The 26,533-nt window shown below is 49.9% G+C and overlaps 1 protein-coding gene across 1 annotated transcript; it reads right to left on the bottom strand.

Moving 5' to 3' along the window:
• Positions 1-8,432: 8,432 nt before the first annotated feature.
• Positions 8,433-25,914, bottom strand: SGTA (small glutamine rich tetratricopeptide repeat co-chaperone alpha). The gene is made up of 12 exons (XM_054586880.1): positions 25,848-25,914; positions 18,633-18,780; positions 17,639-17,742; positions 17,321-17,405; positions 16,119-16,218; positions 14,913-15,017; positions 13,881-14,019; positions 12,986-13,048; positions 11,499-11,536; positions 10,847-10,936; positions 10,502-10,624; positions 8,433-9,556 (listed from the first exon to the last, which is right to left on the bottom strand). The coding sequence occupies exons 2-11, from the start codon at positions 18,730-18,732 to the stop codon at positions 10,510-10,512; spliced, it is 939 nt and encodes a 312-aa protein (XP_054442855.1). The 5' UTR covers positions 18,733-18,780; positions 25,848-25,914; the 3' UTR covers positions 8,433-9,556; positions 10,502-10,509.
• Positions 25,915-26,533: the final 619 nt, after the last annotated feature.

The following is a 26,533-nucleotide window of genomic DNA, read 5'->3' as shown; positions in this document are numbered from 1 at the left end:
AGATGAGATGGTGGGAGTGGTTTCATGACATTGTAAATGTACTTGATGTCGCTGAGCTGTAGGCTTAAAATGGTTAACGTGGTCAATTTAATATTACCATTTCACCACAGTTAAAAAAAATTATTTGCACAGAATAGTTTCCTTCTTCACCACGCCCCTAACTGGAGGTTCTTATTGGCATTGAATTGGCACCAACAACCATCAGTTGATGATAGTAAAGGATTCAATATTATTTTATTGAAGTCCTGTTTCTATTACAAAAAATTATAAAAATGGAGTAAAAAAACAAAACCCATGCCATCACAGTTCAGTCTAGTGGGAAAGGTGAGTATTGATGAAATATTGATAATAACATATTGCAGTAGGCAAACTTCTAAGATGATTCCAAATGACCCCACATCTTTGTATTCATGCCCTGGTGTGATTCCCTCTCCTCGAGTGTGGGCTGCACCTGGTGACTTAGTTCTAACAGAATATGGCAAAATTATGGGATATCATGATTTCTGTTTTGCTAGCATGACTCTATTGTCTTTTCAGCTTGCATGCTTTGATGAAGCAAGCTGGCTTGTTGGAGAGGCCCACGTGGCAAGGAACTAAGAGTGACCTTCCACTAACAGTCAGCAAAGGACTGAGACCTTTTTTATAAAACACTGTAAGGAGATGAATCCTGCCAGCAACCCCATGAGTGATCTTGGAAGGGGATCCTGCCCTCATTAGGCCTTCGGAGAGCTGATGCCCAGCGGACACTTTGACTGCAGCCTTTGAGAGATCTTGAAGTTGAGCACTCAGCTAAGGAGACCTGGATTCCTAAACCACAGAAACTGTAAAATAATAAATGTTGTTGACGTGAGCCACTCAGTGTTGGGGTAATTTGTTATGAAGCAAAAGATAAATAATATACATATATTTTACATATCCACATATAATACACATATGGAAATAGTATAGGTTGTACTAAGTGCCACGAAGAAAAAAAGAGAAAGATGGTTCTGTGTGGGAATTAACCAAGTAGAGTGATAAGAAGTAGAGGATGCAGAGAGGATATTTGATGCAAAAGTAGAAGAGCTTGCAGTACTGGCTGGCTGAATGTTAATGAATCATGGAGCAATGAGAGATTAGGGACTGTCCTATAGACCATACCAAGGAATTTGGATCTTATCATAAATGCAATGTGATCCATTAAAGGGTTTTAAACAGGTGAGGGTTGTGATCCAATTTATATTTTAAGGTTATTCTGACTCCTTTGTAAAGAAAGACTGAATTTGGTGGGGAGGGGAGACGGGTGAAGGTGGAAGAGGGCATAAAGAGGATAAATGGTAATGGGAAAAATACAATAAAAAATAAAAAAACAATTCACTTTGTACAGCATGAGCACAATTTTGTTAAAACCATTTGTTATACACCCACATGCTGGAGGCATAGCTACTAAAATGATGAGAATTTTTATCTCTGAGGTGAAATAAAAACTTTTGCTTAAAAAAAAAAAAAAGACTTGCCCTGGCTGGTGTGGCTCAGTGGATTGAGCACTGGTCTACGAACCAAAAGGTCACAGGTTTGATTCCCAGTCAGGGCTCATGCCTGGCTTGCAGGTCAGGTCCCCAGTTGGGGGCATGGGAGAGGCAACCTATCGATGTACCTCTCACACATCGATGTTGCTCTCCCTCTCATTTTCCCTCCCTTTCCCTCTCTCTAAAAATAAAAAAAATTTTTTTTAAAGACTGAATTCAAAGGGAGCCAGAGTGGAAGCACTTGGGCAGGAATTGAAGCTAGTTTATTTTTTATTTTTTTAAGTTTTTTAAAATTTATTTTAGAGAGAAAGAAAAAGGAAACATTGATTTGTTGTTCCATGTATTTATGCATTCATTGGTTGTTTTTTGTATGTGCTCTGACCGGGGATCAAACCTACAACCTTAGTGTATTGTGATAACTCTCCAGCCAACTGAGCTACGCTGCCAGGGCCTGGAAGCTAGTTTAGATGAAGGCATTTGCAGGGGTGATAGAGGGTGGTGGATGAATTTGAGAAATATCTTGGAGGGTGAATCGATAGGACTTGGCACTGATTTCCCTGGGTGGGTTGTGGGGGGGAGGTGTCAGAGATGGCTGCTGGCATTCACTAAAATAGGAAAGACTGGAGGAGGAGCAGAGACTGGAGGTGTCAAAAGACTGAGTTTGATTTTGCAGAGGTAAAGTATGAGACGTCTGTGAGTTTTTAATATTGAAATGCCACTTTCTGTATGCTTTATGATAAGCACATGATAGGTGGTAGCTATTTTTATCATTAGACACAGAGTGCCTTGACTTTTCAAAAATTTTAAAAATCGACTTTAGAGAGAGAAAGGGGGAGAGAGAGATTGATTCGTTGCTCCACTTATTTATGCATCATTGGTTATTTCTTGTATGTGCCCTGACCAGAGATCGAACCAGCAACCTTGGCATAAGGGGATGGTGCTCTAACTAACTGAGCTACCCAACCAGGGCTGCCTTGGTGTTTGTTTTTTTTTTTCCTGGTCTTCATCATTCATGACAACAAAAAAGATCACTTGTATTAATAGCACGCCAGGTAAATTCCCACAGGATGACTCCTTCCTATACAAGAATTCAGGGTATGCAATATTTATTCATGATTGGTTAGGGAACAAAGCTGCTCAGAAGAGGAGCCACATAAGGTCTGGGGTTTTATTTAAGACACATTTTTGAAAGAGTCGTAGGCTCCAAAATTTTTGTATGGGCAGGTATGAAAGAAAAAAATACCAGCAAATTTGACTCTGTTGAATATTTCAAAATCTTTCATAGTGAAAAACACAATGAATTGGCTTAAGACACAAGTGACTGACCAGGAGGAAATGCTGATAGTAGATGGTACAGAGCACTTGGTAATGAACAGACATTTTAAAATAAAAATGGCCCTGGCTGGTGTGGCTCAGTGGACTGAGTGCCAGCCTGTGAACCAAGGAGTCACAGGTTCAATTCCCAGTCAGGGCACATGCCTGGGTTTCAAGCTAGGTCTCCTCCAGTTGGGGGTGTGTGAGAGACGACCACACATTGATGTTTCTCTCTCCCTCTTTCTACCTCTCCCCTCCCTCTCTTCTACTTTCTCTAAAAATAATGAAATAAAAATCTTTAAAAAAAGAAAATAAAAGTGGGAAGGGAGATGAACAGACAATTCATGGGAGTGAAGACATGGAAAGATGCTTGATCCATACAGATAATCATGGAAATATGAAATAAAACCATTTTAAAAGCTTTATTGAGGTATCGTTGACATACAATAACTACACAGATTTAAAGTATACAATTTGATAAGTACTGACATATGTATATATCTGTGAAATCATCCTCACAGTCAAGATAGTGCAATAACCTCAATCCCCCAAAATTCCCTTCTGCCTCTTTCCACTTCAACTCCCAAGCAGTCACCATGCTGCTGTGGTTGCTCACTTAGGTAGTTTCCAGTGTTGGCTGTTGCTAACAGCGCTGCTCTGAATATTCCTCTGCCTGTCTTTGAGTGTCTGTTCTTACATGCTGCTGTTGGGTGTATGTCTATAGGTGGAATTGGACCTCCAGGAGTCCTAGGGTATGCCAACGCTTGGCATTAGAACTTAATCCACAAGCTAGCTTCTCCCCTTAGGTGCACACAGGCACCACAAACAAACAAACAAACCCACAGCAGGCCTGAGACCTTTGTCCTTGGAAAGTCTGGCTGGCAAGGCTGGCGCTCACTGGCATGTGGACCTGGACCTTGGCGGGGGTTCCCTGTCCCTAAACTGTCTGCGCAAACACGAGGTTCATGCTGAGCACCTGCACTCCCAGAACCTGGGGTCTTGTATATGCTGAACGGAGGGCCAGCATGACTGGAGCCTGGTGAGAACCTTGGTACTGGGTCTCTAGGAACCCCTTGGGGACCACACCTCCCTTGCACTGTCACATCTCATTTTGAGGCAATTGTGTCCTGGTGATGCCACTGGGAGGCGACTTTGGATGTTTGCACCTGGCCTCTGGCCTTGCCCTGCATGCCTTTTCCCTGGGCTCATTTTGCTCTGCCCTGTCTCGTTGCAAACCAAGAGTCACGGGACAACCATCTGCTGAGGGCTGGGGTCCTCCTGGCGAATTCCTGCACCTGAGAGTGGTCCTGGGGACACTGACACATGTTTGTAATGAGCAGCACTTGCTTTTCATTTTAGCCATTCTGCTGTAGCCTCACATTATGGTTTTAATTAGTGTTCCCCTGATGTATCGTGAAATCGAGCCCCTTTTCTTATGCTCATTGGCCAACTGCATGTCCTGCTTTTTAAAATGCCCCAGTGTTTTTCCCATTGGAAAAATTGGGTTAGTTGTGACTGGTGAGGCTCAGTGGGCTGGGTGTCATCCTGCAAACTAAAAGGGCACCGGTTTGATGTCCAGTTGGGGCACATGCCTGGTCCCTAAGTTGGGGGTGTGCAAGAGGTAAAAGATAGATATTTTTCTCCCCCTCTTTCTCCATCTCCTCCCCACTCTCTGAAAATAAGTAAAATCTTAAAAAAATTGAAAATTGAGTTATTTCTTTTTCTCATTGATTTATAGGAGTAATTTATGTTTTTGTCAATTACACATTGCAAATGCTTTCATCCACTCAATGGCTCACCCTTTCCCTCACTTTCAATGCAGTTTAATTTGTTGATTTAAAAAAAAATTATGGTAGAGCTTGTCAGGGTCTCCAGAGCGGGGCAGAAACTAATAGAGGAGATAGATAGACAGATAGATAGATAGACAGACTAATTGACTGATTGATTTTAAGGAATTGGTTCATGTGGTCATGGGGGCTAGCAAGCCTGAGGTCTGCAGGACAGGCCAGCAGGCCAGAGGCCCTTAAAAGAGTTGGTGTTGCAGCTTGAGTCTTGATACAGAATTCTCTCTTCTTTGGGGGGACCTCAGGTTTTTTCTTAAAGCGTTCAACTGATTAGTTGCAGCCTATCCATCTGGAGACGATAATCTGCCCTACTCAAAGTCGACCACCTTATACGTTAATTTCATCTAACAGCACCTTTCTGGTAACATCTACACTGATGTTTGACAAAATAACCAGGTAATGTAACCTAACCAAGTAGACATATAAAATGAACCATCACAGTGCTTCTGTGCTCTCTTTAAGAAAACTTTGCTTACCCCAAATCATACTTTACATTTTCTTATACAATCTTTATGGATTACCTTTCACAGATTCCATTTGTACACATTTCAAAAACAGGTAAAACTAACCCATGACATTGAATATTGGGGTAGCATTACCCTTTGGGGTGGCAATTACTGGAGGGGACATGACAGGGGTCTGGTCAGGTTCTGTTCTTGGTCTGGGTGCCAATGACATGGCGTTGTGGAAATTCATTGAGCTGTGTCTTATAATCTGTGTACTTTTGAGTATGCGTGTTACAATTTGATAAGCTTAAGAAGCACAGTAATAGAAAATACAGAATGGACTCCTAGTTTACCAGAGTTTACAAAGACCTGGGAAGAACTATGAGCTGAGCACAATCTGTGGTTTGTACCCTCCACCCTCACCAATCAGAGGGTTCATATTTGACCCTGTATTGCATCAAGCAACTCAGGATGGTGGCCCCATCACAGCACAGAGCCTAGCAGACATCCATGGTGGGGAAAACTTATATTTCTGAGAGGAAAATCAGCCCTAAAAGCACAATGTTACTCTCTAGAACTGATCCGTTTCTAGGCCCAAACTTAGGTAGTTTCATGATCAGACGTGGCATCTTACTTCATGGTCCTGATGCTGTGTGCCCCGCCAGGGACGGAGGCGGCAGGGATAGAGGTTGTGGTGCTGGCGCGCCACCTGGTGGCCTCAGCTTCCTATGCAGGAGGGCCACGTCCAGAGAGCTCCACCTATACTCCAACTTTGAAATCCGCAGTTTGCAAGAGAGGAGTGGAGTAGGGAAGCCAAGTCAGTTCGGGGTTTTCACGTTACTCACGCTGGGGCGAAATATTTGCTGCAAAGATGCAAGAGCACTCTAGAGCCAGTGAACAAATTATTTTTGCTGGTGGGAAAATGGTTTGGGATATTTGTTTGACACATTTATCTAGGGCCTGTGTGCTGGTAATACCAGAGGGTGAGATTCTCAGCCTTGGCACCGCTGACACTGGGGCTGGGTCATCTCTGTGGGGCCATCCTGGGCACTCTGGGGTGCTGTGCAGCATCCCTGGCCCCCACCCACTTGAAATCAGGAGCACCCTAGTTGTGACAACCACAGATGTTCCCAGACATGGCTTAGTGTCCCCTGGGGAGCAAAACTGCTCCCAGTTGAGAACCCTGCTTCTGTGAGACACACTGTTTTTTTCCTCTCCTTGCTTCCGGGGACTTAATCTGGGTGGGGTTTATGGACTAGCCCACAGGAATGACATCCTAAATCTGTAGAGATGAGACAGAACCTTCGTAACTCCATCTATGGTAGCAGCCCCTGCCTTACATCTTGGGCTCAACCTACTCCTGGAGGCATTTTCCAAGTCACGACTTCTGTTAAATCCATATTTAATTGCCTTTCCCCCTCCTCAGTGCACCCTCTGACAAGAATATTCAGAAATACCCTATTTCTGACTCGTGTGGGATGGGGCAGTAATTATCATGACACACTTCTCAAATCCCACGGAAGTCACTGGCTTATGGGATGAGATGTTGACAGTTAATTATTTTTTCCTTCCCCACTCAGCCAGTGGTTCCAAACCAGAAAGTTTCTGGGTCTTTCCTGATCAGGTAGGCTGAGTTTGGGGTAAATCTGGAAGTACGTGTGCAGGGCTTCATAGTGATGGACACGGGCGTGGGACAGCAAAGGTTGTCTGGGAAGAACTAAGGCTTATGCAGACGCTTCTGGAATGTATGGCTCATTTTCAAGTTCCCACCAGTTTCTCAAAGTGGGGTTCTCCAAACATGCAGGTCAGAATCACCTGGACTGCCTGTTTAAAATGCAGAACCCCCAGGGGGCTGGCTAAATGCATTCAGAACGCATAGACTTATCGAGTGGTTCTGGAACACTGCGGGGCATCGGAATCACCTGGAGGGTTTGTTTAAATACAAATGACTGAGACCCACCCCCAGTTTCTGATCCAGTCGGTCTGGGGGTGGGAGGACAAGAATTTGCATTTCTATGAAGATACCAACTTTAAAGATTTTATGTATTTTTAGAGAGAGGGAAAGGGAGGGAGGGAATGGTAGATGCAAGAGAAAAACATCGATTGGTTGCTTTCACACGTGCCCTGACTGGAGACCTAAACTGCAACCCAGGCATGTGCTCTGATCAGGAATCAAACTGGCAACCTCTCACCTTGTGGGACAATGCTCAGCCAACTTAGCCACATGGGTCAGGCCAAGTTCCTATCTTCTGATATTGCTGAGCTTGGGGTGGGTGAGGCCACATGTTGATATTGTCCTAGTGCAGGATCTCCCCCTCAGGACTGTGGACATTCAGGCCAAATCCTTCTCTGTGGGAGACTGTCCTGGGCACTGTGGGGGTTAAGCAGCATTCTTGGCCCCACCCGCTGGATGCCAACACTCTGTCTCGAAGATTGATCCTTGACAGAATCACGCCTGGTGAAGACTCAGTAAGACAGGCACAGACCTCACTCCTTCCCTCTCTCCATCTACTGTCCATACCAGACTGAGTGCTTCCTGGGGCGGCTGACTCCCAGCCCCTGTTTTGTAACTTTTTCCCCCGATTTGTGACAGACACTGCTGTGCCTAATAAGCTCGCTTCTTCCTCTGTGGATGGAGCAGGCAGCCTTCACACAGAGGTGGGGGTCCTCAGTCAGGCCCTATACCAGGGTTTCCATTCAAGGGCTAGGTGAGCTCAAGGGTTAAGTTTGTTCCCGTCCCCCCCCCACCCCCCCCCACCCCGCCCATGAAATAGCTATGATGGTGCTCACCATGGAATGTTGTAAATAGGAACTGGGCGTCCATTCAAGGATTACGTAATGACTATGGAGTGCTCCCTGTTATAGATCCACAAAGGTTTAGCAGTTGGGGACAGAACCTTAAATTTTCTGGGCTCCTTCCTGTCTAGGACATCTCTCCCCTGTTAAGTTATAGAAGGCAGGGTATTTAGGTTATCAAATGGCGAGTTTACATGCCATGACAACATACTAGGAGAGGAACGCACAATAACCTTACTGCAAACCTAGGAGTCTATCTTGATCCCTGGGGTCATTCTGTACATTGAGGATGAGGGTGTATGTGGCTGGGGTCAAAGGTGAGGGAACACAAGGCAGACCAGAGGTTTGCTATTTCTGGAACCACCTGTGACCTCTGGCACAAGAGCTTACAGTCATGTGGTATAAGGCAGTGAAGTAATTCAGCGTGTGCTGGGAAATTTGGAAACTCCAGGCTGAGGGGTTCTGGAAACTTGGGGGAGGGAGGGCAGGGGTGGCGCCAAGAGGTTAATGCAGAGACAGGCAGAGGTCGCGATGTCTATTTATTCCCCACACATTACTCTCATTACCATGGCTAGTACTCAAGAGTCAGGGCCACCTTGCCAGACATGTGGTGACTGCAGGTGGCTGGCAGTGGCCCTTCTTCCTACTAGTTTCCTATAACACACGGCACCGGGTCGACCTTGTAGACCACCAGGGAGCCTCCAACACTGCTGCCAGCACAGGGGGGCTCACCAGATCTCCCAACCCCCTGCCCAAGCAGAGGATGCAGGGACATCCATGGTGACCTTGCATCTTGGGCAGGCTACCCAGCCCTGGCTTGTGTGTTTGCCCTCCTTGGAGGCAGCTCTTGCCTGCTTGGCAATTGCAGGCTGAGCAGGGTGGCACCAGGGGCCCCGGAACAGGAGGCAGAGCCCTCTGGGAGCCCATGGGCCCAGACACACAGGCAGGCTAGGACTGCTCAGGGGGCCAGGCAGGAAGGTCACGATTGTGCCCCTTGGGGTCTGTCGGGTGTCAGCACGGGGGAAGAAGGAACGAAGGGGGTGAAAAGCGCATCTATCAAAAATGCTCGATTGTCCCAGAAACTGGCCCTAGGCACCCCAAGACGGTCCCACTCCCGACAAGCAATGAAAGTGTCTTTAGGAATCTGCAACTAGAGTTCCTCATGCAAAAACCTGTGGTCCGAAAGCCTGGTGGACACTGGTGCCCAGACCACGGCTGGCAGTGAGCTCGTCTGAGCAGCCCAAGTTGACTCAGAAAGAGGCTTCTCGTGAAGACAGACCAAGGGAGCGGGACCCAGGAGTGGGCTTCAGATGTGGCTGGAAATAAAACCGGTGGCTTCTCGGAGAGCGGCCCGAGGACAATCCCCACTCTGGAATATTCTAGGAAATACTTTAGTGACTGGGTTTTTGGAGATTGGTGCTGGTCTGTGTTCACAGCTTGCTGGCTCTGTTTTGAGAAGGGTCTGGGAGCCATGAGGGAGTACAAAAAGGAAGGGGGAGGGTGAAGGGAAAAAAAATAAAAGCATAAAAATCTATCTCATGCAGGTCCAATTTCTTTTTCTTTTTCCCTCTTGGGCAATCCAATAGAAGAAAACGCAGAACACATGGAGGCTCCGGTCAGCTAGGAAGAACCCAATGTGCTGGAACGGCTGGAAGGACAAGACATGCAAGTGGTGAGGTGGGTGCCCACATTCAAGAGGGCACTACTGTGGCTGATGAAATCTCAACTCAGTCCACCCTTGAGTGGCTTGCGGCTGCCACGTAAGCGCAGAAACAGCATGACCGGCATCACAGGTGGTTCTGGGGCCCAGACATAAAAATGTTGAAGGTACTTTGGGGATGGGGTCCCAATGAATAACGAATACAAAATTGACCTGAGCTATGTCCCCCCCCCGCCCCCGCTTAAAATTAAAGCCAAAAAAAAAAAGTGGCCCAAATATCAACATGAATTGTTTTTCATGGAAAGATTAAAGTTGTTTTTTCCTTTTTTTTTTTTTTTTTACATTTTTCATAAAAAATCATGGGTTAAAGAAAAATGTGAGGAGGTCAATGACAAAATAAAGAGTGATACCCCAGCAGGATGGGAACATGTAGGAAAGCCACCTGCCACCCATTCCCAGGGAGGAGAATCACTGGAGACAGACAGGGTGGAGGTCAGGGGCCTGGGGGATGGCGAACCAAGCCAGCAAAGGCCACCAGGGACCCTGTGAGTATGTTTTTAAAGCAACTCTAGATGTAATATATGCTCACAGTAAAAACAAAACAAACAAAAAACCCAAATCACAGTACCCAGTCAGAATTCCTGGGCATGAAGAAGCAGCCAGGCACTGGCCTGTCCTTTCCCTGCCCAGGCGACCTCGTCTCGCACCACTAGGGCCACCTGGACACGTTACGTGCATGCAAAGAAAAGCACTCTGTCATCACTTTCTGCATGCACACCACCCGTAGACACTCTGGCACCAGCCCTTCCAAGAACAGTGGTGTTTTGGCCTGTGTCTCTCCATGGGAATTGGGAGGGGGAGGAGCAAAATTCGGTGGAAACACCTGGATGGGGGTCTGCACCACCCCCACCCCCGTGGCCCAAGGGGACTCACGTAGGTGGTCATTCCTGCTGGTCATCGTTGCTGGCACTGGGCGTCCGACTTCGGATCTGACTTCGAAGTTGCTCAATCAGCTCTGGGTTCTGCTGCTGCATCTGCTGGGCAAACTGCTGGCCCCTGTAAGAGAGGTGCCAGGCTCAGCTGAGTGGGGACATACCCAGTGGCTCCCCTGCTGATCACACACAAATGTCCCTTGGGCATTCGTCATGAGTCCCCCATGTGTGTCCCCAGGAAAGGAAGCGTGGCCACTCACTGGAGGACACAGTGCAGACACTTCCATTTCCCCGTGTGGCGTGCCCCTGCTGGCCCACTGCGCCCCCACCGAGCAGGCCTACTCACGCCTGGATGAGACTGGCCAGGTCGTTCTGCGAGGGGCTGGTGCCGGGAGTCCCCAGGGGGTTGTGGTTGCCGGAAATCATCCCAGACATGCTGCAAAAAGAGAGCCTATGATTCATACAAGATGGCCCAGCCCTCCCAGTCCCACCGTGCCTCCACTCAGCCCTTGGCCTCTACTGGTAGGAGACGTTCTCTGCCACTATCTGGCAGGTCCCATGGGCCCACCCTTCTCCCTGATTGCAGCCCCTGTGAATTCCATCAGCTTTCCCAGGATCAGCCTTTTGCCCTGAAGACACTGATTCTTAATGGGGCAATTCTGGCTCCCAAGGGACAGAGAAATAGGATACAAAAGGTGACACAGTGTGTGATTCTATATAAGTGACATGTCCAGAACAGACAAATTCACAGAGATAGGAAGTGGGTTACTTGTTGCCAGAAACTGGGGGAGGGGGAGTGATTACAATGAGGATGGGGTTTCTTTTGGGGATGATGGAATGTTCTGGAACTAGATGGTGGTGTCAGCTGCATGGCACTGTGAATGTACTTAATACCACTGAGTTGTAAATTAAATGGTTAAAAGAGTAAATCTTACGTGTTTTACCACAATAAAAAGAGATCTAAGCACAAGACCCAGGGGAGAGGGGCCATCACTTACAGCTGCTGAACCTGGGGATTGTTCATCAGGTTTGATGCCTGAAGAAAAGAACCGATAGTCAGAGAGCAGCTTCCAACGCGTTCTGAGGACGCTCCCTCTCAAGCACCCTGGGCTCTGCTGCAAGCGCGTCACCCCGGGTGTTTGCTCCCCCCACCTCCTCCCTGCACCTTGCTTCCTCCTCCATGCGCTGAGACTCATGTTTCACCACTTTGATCCTGTTTGGGACCCTTATTTGAGGAGAATCCAGGGCAGCTATCATTTTTTTTGCTGGCACCTTAGGCTTCACCAGGTGGATGTATTTTAGATCTTTTCTGGGTCACTGAGCACATGAGGAGAGCCAGGCAGTCCCCAGCTTTGCCCCAGCAGCAAACAACACTGCCCTGGGCCCTCTCGTGCCTTCACTCCTCTGCTGAGGACATCTCCTTAGAAGCTGGGTCAGGGGGTGCAGGGTAAGAACTGCGAGCTGCCTGCCAGCTCCACCGCTCACAGGCTGCCTAACTTTTGGTAACGGGCTGGAGCTTAACTACTGCTGGCTTTCCAGGACAGTGTCTGCCCCAACCAATCAGCTCCGCCAAAAGCCGCAGGAACAAGTAAACACACAGGCGTGGCTGGCCCAGTGTAAGTACACAACCAGCGACGACTGTGTAGATGGGGTCAAAAGGAGCAACTGCTGCTAGGCCGAGTCCTTGCACCAGGGTGCCCTTTGGAGAACTGGTACCCGCTCATCTCTGTCCATGGACAGAGACCCCGGTTTTTGCTGCTGGGTGGCCTACGATGAAAAGGGCAACCTCTGTCAATTTAGAAGGTGAGACGCTCCTTGATGTAGTGAGGATGTTTCTCTCACTCACAGTGCGTTCCGGATTTTTCTCTTCCTGACAGTTTAAGACCCTCAGCCTGAGGCCCCATGAGCCAACAGCGTGGCGTCAGGCCGAGTAAGTTACCCAGAAATGGATGCGTGAGTACAGGGACCAGCCCCTACAAGTCCAGACACCTGGGAGTCTGCGCTCAAAGGACAGAAGTGCCTTCAGACTCAAATCTTTGGTGGCACTAACATTTCGAGACATCTAGCGCTCCAGTGTCCCATCTGAACCTGCAGGTGTGGCCATAACACTATTACTGTCCCCCTGTAAGAACACCATGCTGCGGCAGAGGAGAGAGAGGTAGTTTTCCCAGGTCATGCAGCCAGTAGAGGTAGGATTCAGTTTGTCCTTGGTGCCCAGTACTGAGGGTCTAACTTGGTGCCAAACCCACCCCCAGGAGACACATGACAGTAACTAAAACATCTGTGGTTGTCATGACCGGGGGTGCTCCTGGCACAGAGTGGGTGGAGCCAGGGATGCTGCTCAACACCCCAGGCAGGCCCCCACCCCAGAGAATGACCTGGGCCCCAGTGTCCACAGTGCCAGTGGCCCTGGTCTATGGCAGGCAGCGATGTGGCAGACCCCGTGGTGGCGAGGACGCTGCTGGGGGGAGATAAGGGCAGTTACCATGCTCATGAAGCTGGGGTTGTTCAGCAGGCCTGCGATGTCAAAGCTGCCGACCCCTCCCGTCTGTAGGGATGAGGAAAGGGCTGGTTAGTGTTATCAGGACACAGGACTATGATATTGGCCTTAGGAACTGAGAGGTAAGACCCTGTGTGGGGTCCATGTGGAGTTCTAAGAAGTGTTCAGCTCAAACAGATGCATTCTCAGCCTGAGTAGCTAAGCCAGATGGCTAGGGGTACTGCATAAAAGGCGTGAGCCCAGGTGGCCATCACTTGGGAAAAGCACTTCGTTAACCACATATTTCATTTACTGATGCTCTGACATCTGGGGTCTGGTAGACCCTGGAGGGACAACGGGCCCTTCCAGAGGTGACAAATTTGCAGAGGCAGTAACTCACCCGGGAGTGCACCTTTCCAATGCAAGTGAGCCAAGTCCGCCTCTACTCCCACCCCGCCCCTACAGGGCTCACACTCGGGCCACTAGTCCCCGGCCCTAGTCACCCCAGAGCCTCTGGGGATTACTCAAACGAGCCCATCCTAAGCTTGCTTCCCCTGCATCACCCCTTCCTCCCCATGAAATCATCATAAAGGCTCCTGTCCACATATCCTCCCTCCTGTTGCCTAATGACTAACCCTGGTAATTCTCTGGATGGCCCTACAGCATGTTCTCTCCTGTTTCTAGGGATCTGGGAAAATAAATCCGTCTTCTTCCCCGACAAGCATTTCTGTATGTATGCCTCATACCTGAGTAAGCACATGCCCGGCCCCCTAACAGCACAGACCTTTTTTGCACACGGGTCAAGCCCAGCCCTCAGATAGTGCGCTGAGAGTGTCTGCCTGGCCTGCCCGTGCTCTGCCTCCCTGCCAGAGTCATATCCCTCGTTCCCAGGGGGACTTACTGGACTGGGTGTCTCTTTCAGCTTTAATTCCGCTATCTTGAGGTTGGACTTGTATGTTTCGTTGTCGGGGTCCAGCTCCAGGGCCTTCTTGTAGTAGGCCACGGCCTCTGTGTGCTTGTTCAAACTGGAGAGCGCCAGGCTAGGGGGAGATGCTGGGAATGAGAGGGAGAGGACCCGGGAGCTTCCGGCCCCTCCCTCAGCCCCCAAACTGCAAACTGTCTACAAGTCACTGTCGTCATTCCTTGTCCAACCTGGGCTCCAGGGGAGCAGACACAAGAGGGGGGGCTAAGAGGTTGGATGTATGACAACACTCAAATGCACGGGTGCTTGTGTCTTAGTGCTGGTGCCCAACGTCAAGGGCTCTGAAGGCCCACAGGATGGAGGAGCAGGGTGGTCAGATAAAGATATGTTTATTTGGTCCTTGTCCCTGCTTCTGGCAGAGAACTCCTAAAATCCCTGAAATTTCCCAAGTCATAGGTGTGTCCTTTCTTATTCGTAAGGAGCCCCCTTTGATCACACCTAAAGAGGGTGACCACATCCATGTACCAGGAGGGTGGTGCACCCCCAACTCCACAGGGATGAAGGCTGGATTTTGACCCGTGTGCCTCTTCATTTGACTGCTCCATCTATAACCTTTCTGATAAACTGGTAAATGTAGGTAAAGTGCTTTCCTGAATTCTGTGAGACATTCTAGAGAATTACGCATCCAGGGAAGGGGATCATGGGAAACCCCTATGAAAGCTGGTTGGTCAGAAACACAGGTGATGACCTGGACTCATGACTGGTATCTGAAGTGGGGATGGTCTAGTGGGGCTGAGCCCTGAACCTGTGGAATCTGACTAACACCAGGTCGTGGTGTCAGGACTGAACTGAATGGCTGGACCTGCAGCTGGCACTGGGAGAGCTGGTTGTTGGCATGGAAAGCCTTCCAAACAATCAGAAGAGGAGGAATGTGGTGGATACAGGGGGAGGGGCGGGGCAGGCCAGGCCCAGACAGAGAAGTCGGTTGGAGCCTCCCACCCAGGTACTCACCCCATCCTCCCATACGCTTTGCTGTAGGACGGGTCTATGCAGATGGCCCGTTCGCAGTCCTGCACGGCCCCTGCGTAATTCCCCAGTTTGCTGTAGGCTGCGGCTCTGGGAAACAAAGCGGGGCGGTCAAAGTTGTACCCCTCACTGGCCACCTAGGATGAGGCATTTAGGGGCGGGACTTGGTTTCCCCGTCTGTAAGGCAGGGAGGATATGGGGTCATGAAGGGGTATGTAACACTGCTAAATGAATGCAGGCTCTGAAGGGGGCATGTCTGCTGGGCACCTGTGTTGGGGGGCCATGTGAGGGTGCTACCCATTTACCAGGGGAAACTGAGGTGAAGGGAAGCAGAGGGTTATGACCCAACACTGCAGAGCAGACCAGAAGTGACAGGACTTGGTTCTGAACCCACAGCCAGTGTCCTGCTGTGTATGCTCTTCTTGCTCAGGGGTGGGGGGGGCGGGCGGGCGGCGCATGCCTGTTTTATGTTGCCAAGTAGTCTCTGTATCCTCTCTTCAACTTTCCTGTATATCTAGAATTATTTCCCCCTCAAAAAAGTTTTTTAAAGAAAGAAATCAAAACAAGAGCACCTCTACCCCAGAGGCGATGTGGACAACCTTCGGCATACACACTTCCGGTGTCTTCTACACGCTGTGTGTTTCCACGTCTTCTATGCCAACTGTGCGACACTGCCTCCTGCTCGCCACCCAGTCCCTCTCATTAGCACAATACTCCACACAGTGAGGCTATGTAATAGCTCATTTGGCTTTTCCTTTAAAAGCACAGGCCAGGGTCAAATACATAGTGACAGAAAGACGACTAGGCTCTGGGTGGTGAGCACACACAGAGTATACTGATGTCATGTTACAGAGTTGTAGATCTGAAATTTATATGTTATTAGCACAATAAATTTAATTTTTTAGAAAAAAATACAGGCCAGACACACTTCCTCACTATTGTAAATGCTGTCACGAACATGTACATGACACATTATCCAAATTTGGGGTTATTTTCTTAGCTCCACATCTGAGTAGAGAATGGTGCCACCTAATTTTAACATTACCATCAACTCTGACAGTTCACTGACTGCCTGACACTGTGCTATTCGGGACTGTGGTGGCACAATCGGTAACCGACAGTATACCGGTCCATCCCTTTTACCAGGGTGCGAGATTGGCCAGCGTGGCCTCCGAGCCAGCCCGCTGGTACCTGTTACAGAAATAGACGGCATTTGCAGGGTTGAGCTCAATGGCTTTCCCGTATAAGTGCACGGCGGCCTCAAAGTTCTCGACTTTCATCTGCTCGTTTCCTAAAAAGAAAGAAAAGAAAAATAAAACGTTAAGCTGGCTGTTCATAAGAGACCTGAGGGATCCAAAGCAACATTCTTAGCTATCCTCAGTCTGAACTAAAGGTCTGAAATTTTGGGGTCAGGATGCAACAGTCAGGCACCGGCAGGAGGGCACGGTTTGCGTTGAGTGTCTTACAGGGGCTGGCCTGAGCCAGCACTCAGTGATAGCAGCTGTCACTGCTTTGGTTGTGGTGCTTGGGGGCGTAAGTCTCAAATACTGTTATTTTTGCATCTTCTTTCAGAAATAGCTCAGTTTCAGTAAGATGTAATTCATACAACAAAACTCACCCTTTACAAGTATACAGCTGAGTGGTTTTTTTAGTATATTCAGAGTTGTACAACAATAACCTCCATCTAATTCCAGAATATTCCATCGCCCCAGAAAGCAAACCTGTCCTCATCAGTCGTCCATTGCCCCCTCCCAGCCCGATAACCATGAACCTACTTCCTGTGTCTGTGGATGTGCCTGTCCTGGACATGTCACATAAACGGAATCACACACTCTGGGGCCTCTTGTGTCTGGCTTCTCTCACTGAGCACTATGTGTTCAAGGTCCTTCCACGCTGTAGTGAATGTCAGTGTTTCACTCCTTTTCGTGGGGAGTAATATATTCCAGTGCAGGGATAGGCCACCTTGTGTGTAACCGTTCACCAGCAGATGGACATCTGAGTAGTTTACACTTTTTGGCTACTAAGAACAGTGCTTCTGTGAGCATTTGTTTACAAGCATCTCTGTGGACGTGTGTTTGGATGTCTCCTGAGGATGTACCCAGGAGTGGAACTGGGGGGTCATGTGATCACTCTGTGAACCATCTGGGAAGCTGTCAGATCATTTTCCACAGCAGGTGCACCATTTACATTCCCACCCATCGTATGTGAGGCTCTGATTTCTCCTCATCATCACATCAGTGTTCTTAAACGCCACCCCTACCTGGGCTCCCATCTCCAAAGGCTGGTTTGCTGTCCACTGCCCAACAGCACCCCTCCCTTGGCCTCACCCTCCCGTAACACCTGGAGGTCAGGTGGGTGAGGTGCTCAGTAGGGATGGAGAGCCCTTTTCTCACCTTCAGTTTTGAGGCGCTCTGCCTCGGCCAGGTCTTCCTCTGAAGGTGGGGTTCGCTCAGGGCTCCTCAGGTTCTGTGGCATCTCCTGGCCCCAAAGAAAAGATGGCAATCCCACTGCCCTCCACCTTTCCCAAACCTAGCCCCTTGAGCCTCCCTCCCCATCAGGGGCCGCTGAGCTCTGAGGGAGAGGAACCCAGACGCAGTGCCTGCGATGCAAGCGCCCCACTCCTTCCCTTGGGAGAACACGCTTTGGAGCCACGGGCTCTCTGCGCTGTTCTCACTGTTCTGGGTGGTGATGGGGGCAGCCCTGAGGCTCACCTTGCCTGCAGCCGCTTCAAATATTTCTGGAAGGGTCTGAGGAAGTGCGAGGTCGCTGTCTTCCACCGTCACCCCAAAAGCGGTCTCCAGGCACTGGATTGCAACTGCAAGAGACACGAAGGTATTATCCTCTGAATGTACCCAAGTTTGCCACAGGGACTCAGGGGACCGGGCTCAGGCTTAGGTTTCTTTAAGTGGGTTGGCAGAGTCCATGAGGCGCATTGTGTGGTGTGTGCCCCTCGAGCCCTGGTCTGGATTCTTCCTGCAGTTGAGAGCCTTAGAAAACTCAGGATGGATGGCCATGCTTTGAGTCCTGACAGCAAGGAAGTGGGGAGGAAGATGCTGTCCTTGCCCAATGGGGCTCAGCTGGGTGATATCGGGGCTCCCTGTGGGGTCACAATGCTGGGGCCAGCTGGCTGGGAACCTGTAGAGCTAAGCCTCGAGTGCCATGTGGGAAGCCAGGTGCCAAGGACACTCTGCTGGACCTGCCAGGAGCTAGGCTGGAACACGAAGCTTGAGACCAGACCACCCCCGACCCTAGTCTTCATGACTAGGCTCCTTCCTGGGACTGCACAGCTGCACATGGGACAGACAGGAACTATTCAGAGACCTGTGGCCACCTATCTGGGGGCTGTCCTGCCTACTCTCTGCTCCAGAATACACGCCTCCTTTCCCTCCTACAGAAGGCCTGGCCTAAGGCAATGGGCGGTGGGTGGGACCCTGTGGTGGGGGAAGGGTCCTGGGCGAGGAGGCCAGAGAGCTCCGTCCTGTGTTTGCCCAGGGCTCAGCGGCAGCCTTGCCTGTGAAACAAGGACAGGACCGGTGTCCATGGCTGGGCAAGTGTGCTGGCCTATCATACCCACCCTGTGGTGGTCCTAGGCACCAATGAAGGGAGGGAGGTGGGGAGGAACAGCAGGAATGGGAGGAGGAGGTGTGGGCATGAAGCTGGAGATAGGGGACTCTATTCCCAAGGCCAAAGAAGGTCCGTGCATACCTTCCAAGCTCTCCTGGGCATCAGATGAGAGCCCCCCATGCCGCAGCTGGTCGTGCAGGAAGCGGATGATGGCATAGGCCAGGCGCTTCTTGTTATCCATCTTGAGACAGGAAGAAATGATGCCCAGGGGGTTTCAGACCTGCAGACCCTAGGCAAAAGCATGAGGATTGGGCGACTGAGACAGGCGCTCTCCCACCCACTCCCAGGTCCTGCTCCAGGCAGGAATCTGCAGAACATGTGTCCCCCACCTAAGCACACTGGCCACTTTTATCTGTGACGTAAAAAGTTAACGATCCCATTTCACAGATAAGACATTCAGGCAACCATGCTCGAAGCCCCTGCTCTTGGGCTTGTGGGTGGGCAGAGCACCCCTGGAAGTTCCTCCCCCTCGTACTCACAGGAGGTCAACAAGGCCCTTGCCCTTTCACCGGCTGAAGGGGGGTCACCCTGGGGCTCCTCAGGGACTCTGAGGGCTGCCTTGCATGGGCTGGAGCCCTGTTGGTCTATGAACCCCAAGTTTCCAAGCCTGATGTCCCTAAGGGACGCCAGGGTGACCCAAGCATCACAGGGTGGCCTGGGCAGACTAAAAGGCACTGCAGGGCATGGATCCCTTTCCAGGCTGCCTGAGGGCCTCCTGTGTTCCTCTGCAATGTTCTGTACTGCCAGGCCAGGCGTGACCCTGCCCCAGGGGACCCTGGGTTGTGTCCAATGACACCTGCGATTGTCATGACTGGGGGTGCGCCTGGCATTGAGTGGGTCAGCCAGGGATGCTGCTCAACCCCCAACAGTGCCCAGGATGGCCCCCCACAGAGAGCGATTAGGCCCTCATGTCCCTGGTGCTGAGGTGAGAATTAGAAACGTGCAAGGAGTCTGCTGCCCAAATGTCTGTGATGCACCTGGTAGCTCACACAGCACATCTCACTCCCGTCTGACACTGAGGTGCATCTTGCTCCCATAGAGAGGACACAGGAGCGCGATAGGGACCTACATGCTGCCCAAGGCCTCTCATATCCACTCAGCATGGCTGGGGGCCACACTGCGAAGTGTCTTGGTCCCCTTGAAACATCTCCAGTGGGATGAATAGTCTGTGCCTCTTAGAAATCAAGGAGCAGGCCTCCTGATTGCATCATCATTAACTTGTCACTCACTGGCCAGGGGTCAGAAGAACAAGTCATTAACCCCCAGGCTTTACAAGCTGGCTGACGGCACGCCTCAAGGTTGCGGTGCTAGTGCAGTCAAGGTGTGTGATGCTGGCCATGCTCAGAGCTGCTTCTGGTTCATGGAAAAACACATCCATCAATAAGTGCTTATTAAAAAAATGGAGAGAAGCCAGACACAAAAGGCCACGCCATGTGTGATTCCATTCAAGTGAAATGTCCACAAGAGGCAAATCCGGAAAAAGGAAGTGAGTCTGTGGTTGTCAGGGATCGGGGAGTGACTGCTAACTGGGACCCAGCTCTTTTCAGGGGTGATGGAATGCTCTGGAACTCGGGGTGATGGTCGCACAACTCTGTGAATATACTAAATTCTACTGGTTTTTATGGTATGTGAATTATATCTCAATTTCTAAAAAGAGGAAAAACCTAAAATAGCTGTGTTTTGTAGAGTTGAATAGAAAGTTACAGTCATTCCTGGAAAGCTCTAGGGGGATGGTGATAAGTTTCCCTCCTATTTCTGGACACAATGAGCCTTGACCAAGCAAGTGCCTTTAGCCCTAGAGCATCCCTGGAACCAGGTCTAGGATTAGAATGCGCCAGAGCCCAGGGGACAAATGGCCAGTTCCAGATCCAGAGGATCTTGGGGGTGATACACAGGGGTGCATGGAGATCAACCACAACCTGCTTGTCTTGAAGACAGCGAAGCCCCAAAAGGTGACTCATCCTCCCCAGCTGGGGTAGTCTGAGAGCTAACTGGACGCCTGCCAGCCTCCAAACCCAAGAGACCGACACGCTGCTGAGAATGTCAAAAATGTTCCTGTTTTGCACCTATTTTTGACAGATAACAGTAGCCAAAAGGTAGTCAGAACTCCGATGCCCACTGACACGTAAGTGGAAAAACACAATGTGGTCCATCCACGCCATGGAATATTATATAGCCTTAAAAAGGAAGCTCTGACACCTGCTACAGCATGGATGAACCTTGAGGACATTATGCTCAGTGAAATAAGCCAGTCACAGAAGGACAAATACTGTGTGATTCCACTCGTAGGAAGTCCTTAGAGGAGTCAAATTCAGAGACACAAAGTAGATGGTGGGTGACAACTGGGGAAGGGGGAGTTAAGAGTTCCAGCGTGGGAAAATGAGAAAGTTCTGGAGACGGATGGTGGTGATGGTTGCACAACAAGGTGAATGTACTTACAGCCACTGAGCTGTTACTTAAAAATAGTTAAAATGGTAAATTTTATGTCTATTTTACTACAGCTTAAAATTTTTTTTCAAAGGTCCCCCCCTTAATATATGAACCTCTGAGATCCCAGGACCCGGATCCTTTGCATGGTGTGTTTTAAAGCACGGGTCAGGTTTTAAATCACATGGGGCAGCTGCCTGCTTAGCTGAGAATAGCTTTTGCATTCTTATGTATGTAAGAGCCTATGGAACATTTTTGATTTTGTCTCGTGGCTCCCAAAGCTGACAGCATTTGCCACTTGGGCCTTTATGTTTGCTGGCACCCCTCCTCGCCCCAACCACAGTTCTGGCAAACTGGATGGCAGCATACCTGGGTCTTATAGGGCAAGCCACAAGTTCAGACGGGAGGCAAGGCAAAAATCACACGGCTGAGCAACTGGATTCTGCCTAAGTGTCCTGGGCACCACTTCTGAGCACGGTTTCCCTGCTGATCCTCAGGAGCCAGCACTGGGTCCTGTGAGATTCACAGTGCGTTTTGGTGGGGTATGTGTGTTTAGGGGGGGATCTGCTTCCCTGCCTGGGAAACTAACAGGTCCTGGTGGTGATGGGTGTTTGCTTAAGAATAAAAAAGAAACTTGATCTTTACCATAACTGTTTCCTGCCCTTCTGAACTGAGCTGAGGCCAGAGGAAGTGACTACCAAGGGGATCACTGAGCGTTTAGGAAACGGAAAGAAGTCACACTCATTTCTGGCACGCTCTCAGCTCTTCCAGTGCTCCTGGCCCTTTGTACCTCAGGGCCTTTGCTCATGTTACTCTCAGCTCTCCTGTCCCCACTGAACTAATATAAGGCAACTCTCTCTATTTGCCTCTAGGCTTCTCCTGATCTATTGATGCAATATCCCAAATGTCAGCACCCCTCTCCCCCCACAGTGCAGGGTGACATACCGTGTCCCCAAGTCAGGCCCCCCTGGAGCCTGCCCTGGGCCAGTGTATGGATGATGGGCCAGGGACATCCCATTTTCCTGGAGGAGAAGATCTGGAGTCATAATGCCTTAGGTCCAGCCATTTCTCCTCAAGGCCAACTGCATGTCATGTTCCCTGTCCCTGTGTCACATCTGGAAGAGTCCCAGATGATGCTCTCACTTTCCTCTTCTACAAAATGGGGTGGGAGAGGTATCTTCACAGGTAGTCGTGGGAATTCAGTGACCTAATGCAGGGTTTCTCCCCTCAGGCACTATTGACGTATGGATCATTTTCTGTGTGAGGAACTTTCCTGTGCAATATAGGATGTTTAATAGCATCCCTGGCATCTGTCTAATGTCCCCTCGGAGCTGGAGGTGGGGGCAGGATCATCCCAGGTGAGATCCCCCAGGTCAAGGGATTCCACTGACCCCAGGAGACTGTGTTCCACGACCATGTGACTACTGAGGTCCTAGGGGGCTACACACATTTAAATAAAAACAGTGAGTGGGAGGAGAGAGGTGACTCACAGATGCTTGGGTCTCCCTGGTTTATACTGTCTGACTATCGGGGATTTATACCGGTATATGGTGTGAACAGGGATTAAATTCACTATTTTTCCAAATAATTAAGAGGGGGTTTCTCCCTCTCAGCATACAGACATGGGGGCTGGGTCATTCTCTGCGGCACCCCTGACCCCTCACTCACTGGATTCCAGGAGCAACTCCCAAGTGGTGACAATCACAGATGCCCCCAGATATGGCCAAACCACCGCCAGCTGAAAATCACTGGTAGACACTAAGTGGGAAAAATAAAGGCTCTAGGTCAGCATTAATCAGATTTTTCTGGCCAAATGATTTTGCTACAAATTTTCAGAAATATTCTGTGTGCTGAGTATCTATTTGGGTCTTGGAAGTGCAGAAGAGGGACTGTGGGTCAACGTCAGAGGACCGGGCACAGTGTTTGACACAGGTAGTCCCTAAAAACTGCTGCCTCTCTTCTCACCTCACCAAGCGGGGAGGACAAGGAACATCTAACTTTAACACGTGGCTTCAACATGAACAAACTTTCTGCTCCTCAGAGAGCAGGGCCCAGCCTGACACAGAGACGGCACTTCTACTCGATGGCTACTAGGCACTCTGTGTCTCTGGAACAATCACAACTTGTAGGTCTTTGGCTGCTGCACAACATTCTCAAAGGCCTACTCTCTCCTAACAGTAAGGCCTGTATGAGCTCTCAGAAAGCACCATCAGGGTGCAGGGTACAGGAATGAGCCTGGTGAGGGTGGGCAGGCGCCGCCCCAGGTTGTGGAGGGAGGTCCCAGAGGCAGCTCCTCTTTGGCACCTTTAGAATCCCTTCCAGCTCTTAGTCTACTTTTTCATTTTATCATTAAATCCTCCCCCCCCCCCCCCGCGCCAAGCTTCCATTTCTTTTATTTCTCTGCCTAGGACTGATTACTCAAATGGAAAAATATGGCACACCTTACTAAAATGAGTGACATGCACCCCAGGAAGCAGCACCCACTTTTTGAAGGACAGTCCACCACTTGTGGGTGCTACTCCCTAGGGCACCTCTGGTATCCAAGAAAGAAGGCCCCAAAGCTAGAACTGGGGTTCACTCCCCAAAACACAGCCCTGTTTTCTTCTAAAATGCCACCAGGTTGTCCTGCACAATTACGAACCCTTGAAAGCTCCCCGAAATGTAACTAGTGTGCACGCACAGCCCCTCAGCATCGATGTGTCACCTGCTGTGCTCCAAACCTTCTGTGCGCCACTCAAACCCATTACTCACTTTTCCTCTGACCCACTGGGAAAACTCTTAATCTCCTTTCAACACCAAGCAGCACAGTCACCTCCTCAAGCAGAGCTGGACACCCTCGTTTTCCAGCAAAGACCAAGTACTATTCCCACCTCTGGTCTAGTACCCTCTACCAGGCTCTTTCCTGGCATGTCTTCAGCCAGCAGAAGGTGAGCCATCAGACAGACCAGATCATCTTCCTTTGAACACTAGCACTTGGTGGCATTTGATCCACATGGACTCAGGAAAATGTGAGGTCACTGTCAAATTCAGAGCCACATGACCAGATTCCTTGGGGAGGCCCTATTCTTTGGGTCTCAGTTTTCTCATTAGTAGGTCTTTGGTCTTGCCTACCTACCCACAATCTATTTTATTCCTTCAACCCTCACTGAGCATTTCCTACCTCGGCTGGAGTTGGGTCTTAGGCCAAAATAAGTAGGATCAAGTAAGACTACAGCTCTTGACCTGGGGCAGAGCTTAACTCCATTTACAGTCGCTCACCCTTCTAGGAAAAGGTAATTATAAACCTCAGGTGAAGTCCTTGGAATGCCAAGGACTTTGCAGCCACTGAGCTAAGTGCTGTACATGCAATGGCTTACTTCAGTTGTCAGCAAACATTTTCCGAAAAAGGTTGGAGTAAATTCCTTCAGCTTCACAGGCCACAGGGTCTCTGTGGCAACGACTCAATGCAAAAGCAGCTACAGATAAAGTGTATGCCACTGGGCGTGGCTGTATTTCCACAAAACTTCACTTACAAAAACAGGGCTCAACTGGATTTGGCTCCCTGATCAGTTTGCTGAGACCCTGTCTTGTTTTTACCTAATCCCCATTCTACAGAAGGATAAATTGAAGCTTAGAAAGACAACGGCTCTGCTCAAGATCAAACAGCTAAGACACAAATCAGTTTTGAACCCAGGCAGTCTGACTTGACAGTCTACACTCTACAAAAATGGGTGTGCACACAAAACCCTGCATATGATTTCTTGGGGTTCACCTCCCCCACCAGCGCAGAGGCCCTGCTGCTGAAGAATCACTTGTCTAGAGCAGGTTTTAACTGCTAACATTTGGGGCAGATCATTCTCTGGGGAACCATCACGGGCAGCGAGGGGGACTGAGCAGCATCCCTGGACCCTCAACCACTTGATGCCAGGAGCACCCCAGCTGTGATGGCCAATGTCCCCGTCACCCAGTGCCACAAGGGGAGGTGGAGGGGCTGACAAAATCACTGGCCTAGGGAGAGGAAAAACAGACTAAACAAACAAGCAGGGATAAAAACAAAAGAAACAGGAGCATCACTCAGGGATGCAGGGTGTACACCATGTTCTGACACTTGATGACTAAACTAGTTATTCTCTAGCGAGCACTTAACAAGCACCAGGAACCTGATTAAAGAATGTTCTCACATAGACTCTAGGAAGCATATACTTCTACAGTCCCTGCTGAGGAAAAGTGCTGTTCAGAGAGAGAAAGCAACTTGTCCAAGCTTACACAGCCAGCGAGAGGTGGTGCACCTGGTCGTCAAGTCCGGATTTCTCCCGCCTCTAGCACAATACGTAGAAGACCCTAAGTGTGAAGTAAGTCTAACTGCTGGCCCCTTTGAGCTGGGCCCTGTGGCTTTAACTCTCCCCAGCCACCGTCCCCAAGGCAGGAACTGGAACAATGCACATTTTACAGAGGGGAAAACTGAGGCTCTGATAAGTGAAGAGGCTGGCCAAGGTCACCCACCTGGAGAACAGCGGCGCTGACACAGGAGCCCCTACCTGAACCCCGCGAACAGGGGTCCCCTGATTTCAAAGGACCGTGCTCCAGACAGCAGCGGACACCCAGAGAACGATCACTACGTGCGGGGTGTTTTAACTTTTCGTTTTCTACCCACGGACGTGCGAACCAGCATTTCTCAGCCCTGGGGTCAAGGGGCGGCGATGGCCAGTCAGACGACGGCCAGTCGACGCCTGGCCTCAGTTTCCCCTCCGCACCGCCCACTCACAGCACCCGGAGAATCGTGAGGCCACTCCAGCCCTAGACCGACCTCCCTTACGGGTCCCGGAGCCCCGGAGGCCCCGAGCCGCGGACCCGAAGCCAGTCTCGCTCTGCGCCAAGCCCCCAACTCACCTCTCAGGTGGCCGAACCCCGACCCACCGACGGCTGCGCCTGCGCACCGTGGCGCCGCGAGGCCCCGCCCCCCAGTCGGGACGCCTGCGCGAAAGGAACGGGCCCGTGTTGGCTCTCATTTTGCGCAGGCACGTCAATTGTCCCTGCCGGAGCGGGGGAAGTGACGCAATTTAGAGGCGGGAACGAGTTGGTCGTTAGGGCAACTGACCTTTGAGACCGAATGAAGGCCGGAAATTAGGGATAACTTGTCCTCTAGATCTAGAGCGAAAGTGGAGCGGTGCATGGTGGGACAGCGACGGACTCCTGCGGGTAGGCGGGGACTGTCACGTGGGGTCGAACCGGCCACGTGGAGCAGCTGCGTTTGCGTTATTGGCATTCTGTGAATACCAGCAAGTATAATTCACTAGCTTTGTTCGTTTATTCACCTACCCGCTCACCCACAAATGCATGCTTTCACTCATTCAATACACAAGGCGTGAAGGAATACATAAATTGGTCACAGCGGGTACCTAGTAGTCAACAAATATTTATTGCAAGATAACTATAAAGCTCGGCAAAGTGTACTCATTACTTTATATTGGAGTAGGCGGATAATAAAAGTGAACTAGTACATAAATTAATGAATTTCACTGAATGGCAAGCGCTATGAGGAAAAAATGGGGTGTTGTGATCGTGATTGGGGAGGT

The sequence above is a fragment of the Pteronotus mesoamericanus genome, unplaced genomic scaffold (assembly GCF_021234165.1).
Source record: "Pteronotus mesoamericanus isolate MK-2021 breed Mesoamerican mustached bat unplaced genomic scaffold, CSHL_Meso_final contig_1210, whole genome shotgun sequence".
In the NCBI taxonomy this organism is placed as follows: domain Eukaryota; kingdom Metazoa; phylum Chordata; class Mammalia; order Chiroptera; family Mormoopidae; genus Pteronotus; species Pteronotus mesoamericanus.
Note: the sequence above shows the minus strand (reverse complement) of the source record. Positions and strands in the feature narration are given on the sequence as shown.

Bases quoted from the DNA above. Each gene is read 5' to 3' on its own strand.
- SGTA (XM_054586880.1), bottom strand. From the start codon at position 18,732: ATGGATAACAAGAAGCGCCTGGCCTATGCCATCATCCGCTTCCTGCAC. The intron at 17,406-17,638 runs GTGAGCCTCAGG...CTTTGGGGCCAG, and splicing joins TTGAAGCGGCTGCAGGCAAG to GAGATGCCACAGAACCTGAG. The intron at 13,049-13,880 runs GTAAGTCCCCCT...TCATCCCTACAG, and splicing joins TGAAAGAGACACCCAGTCCA to ACGGGAGGGGTCGGCAGCTT.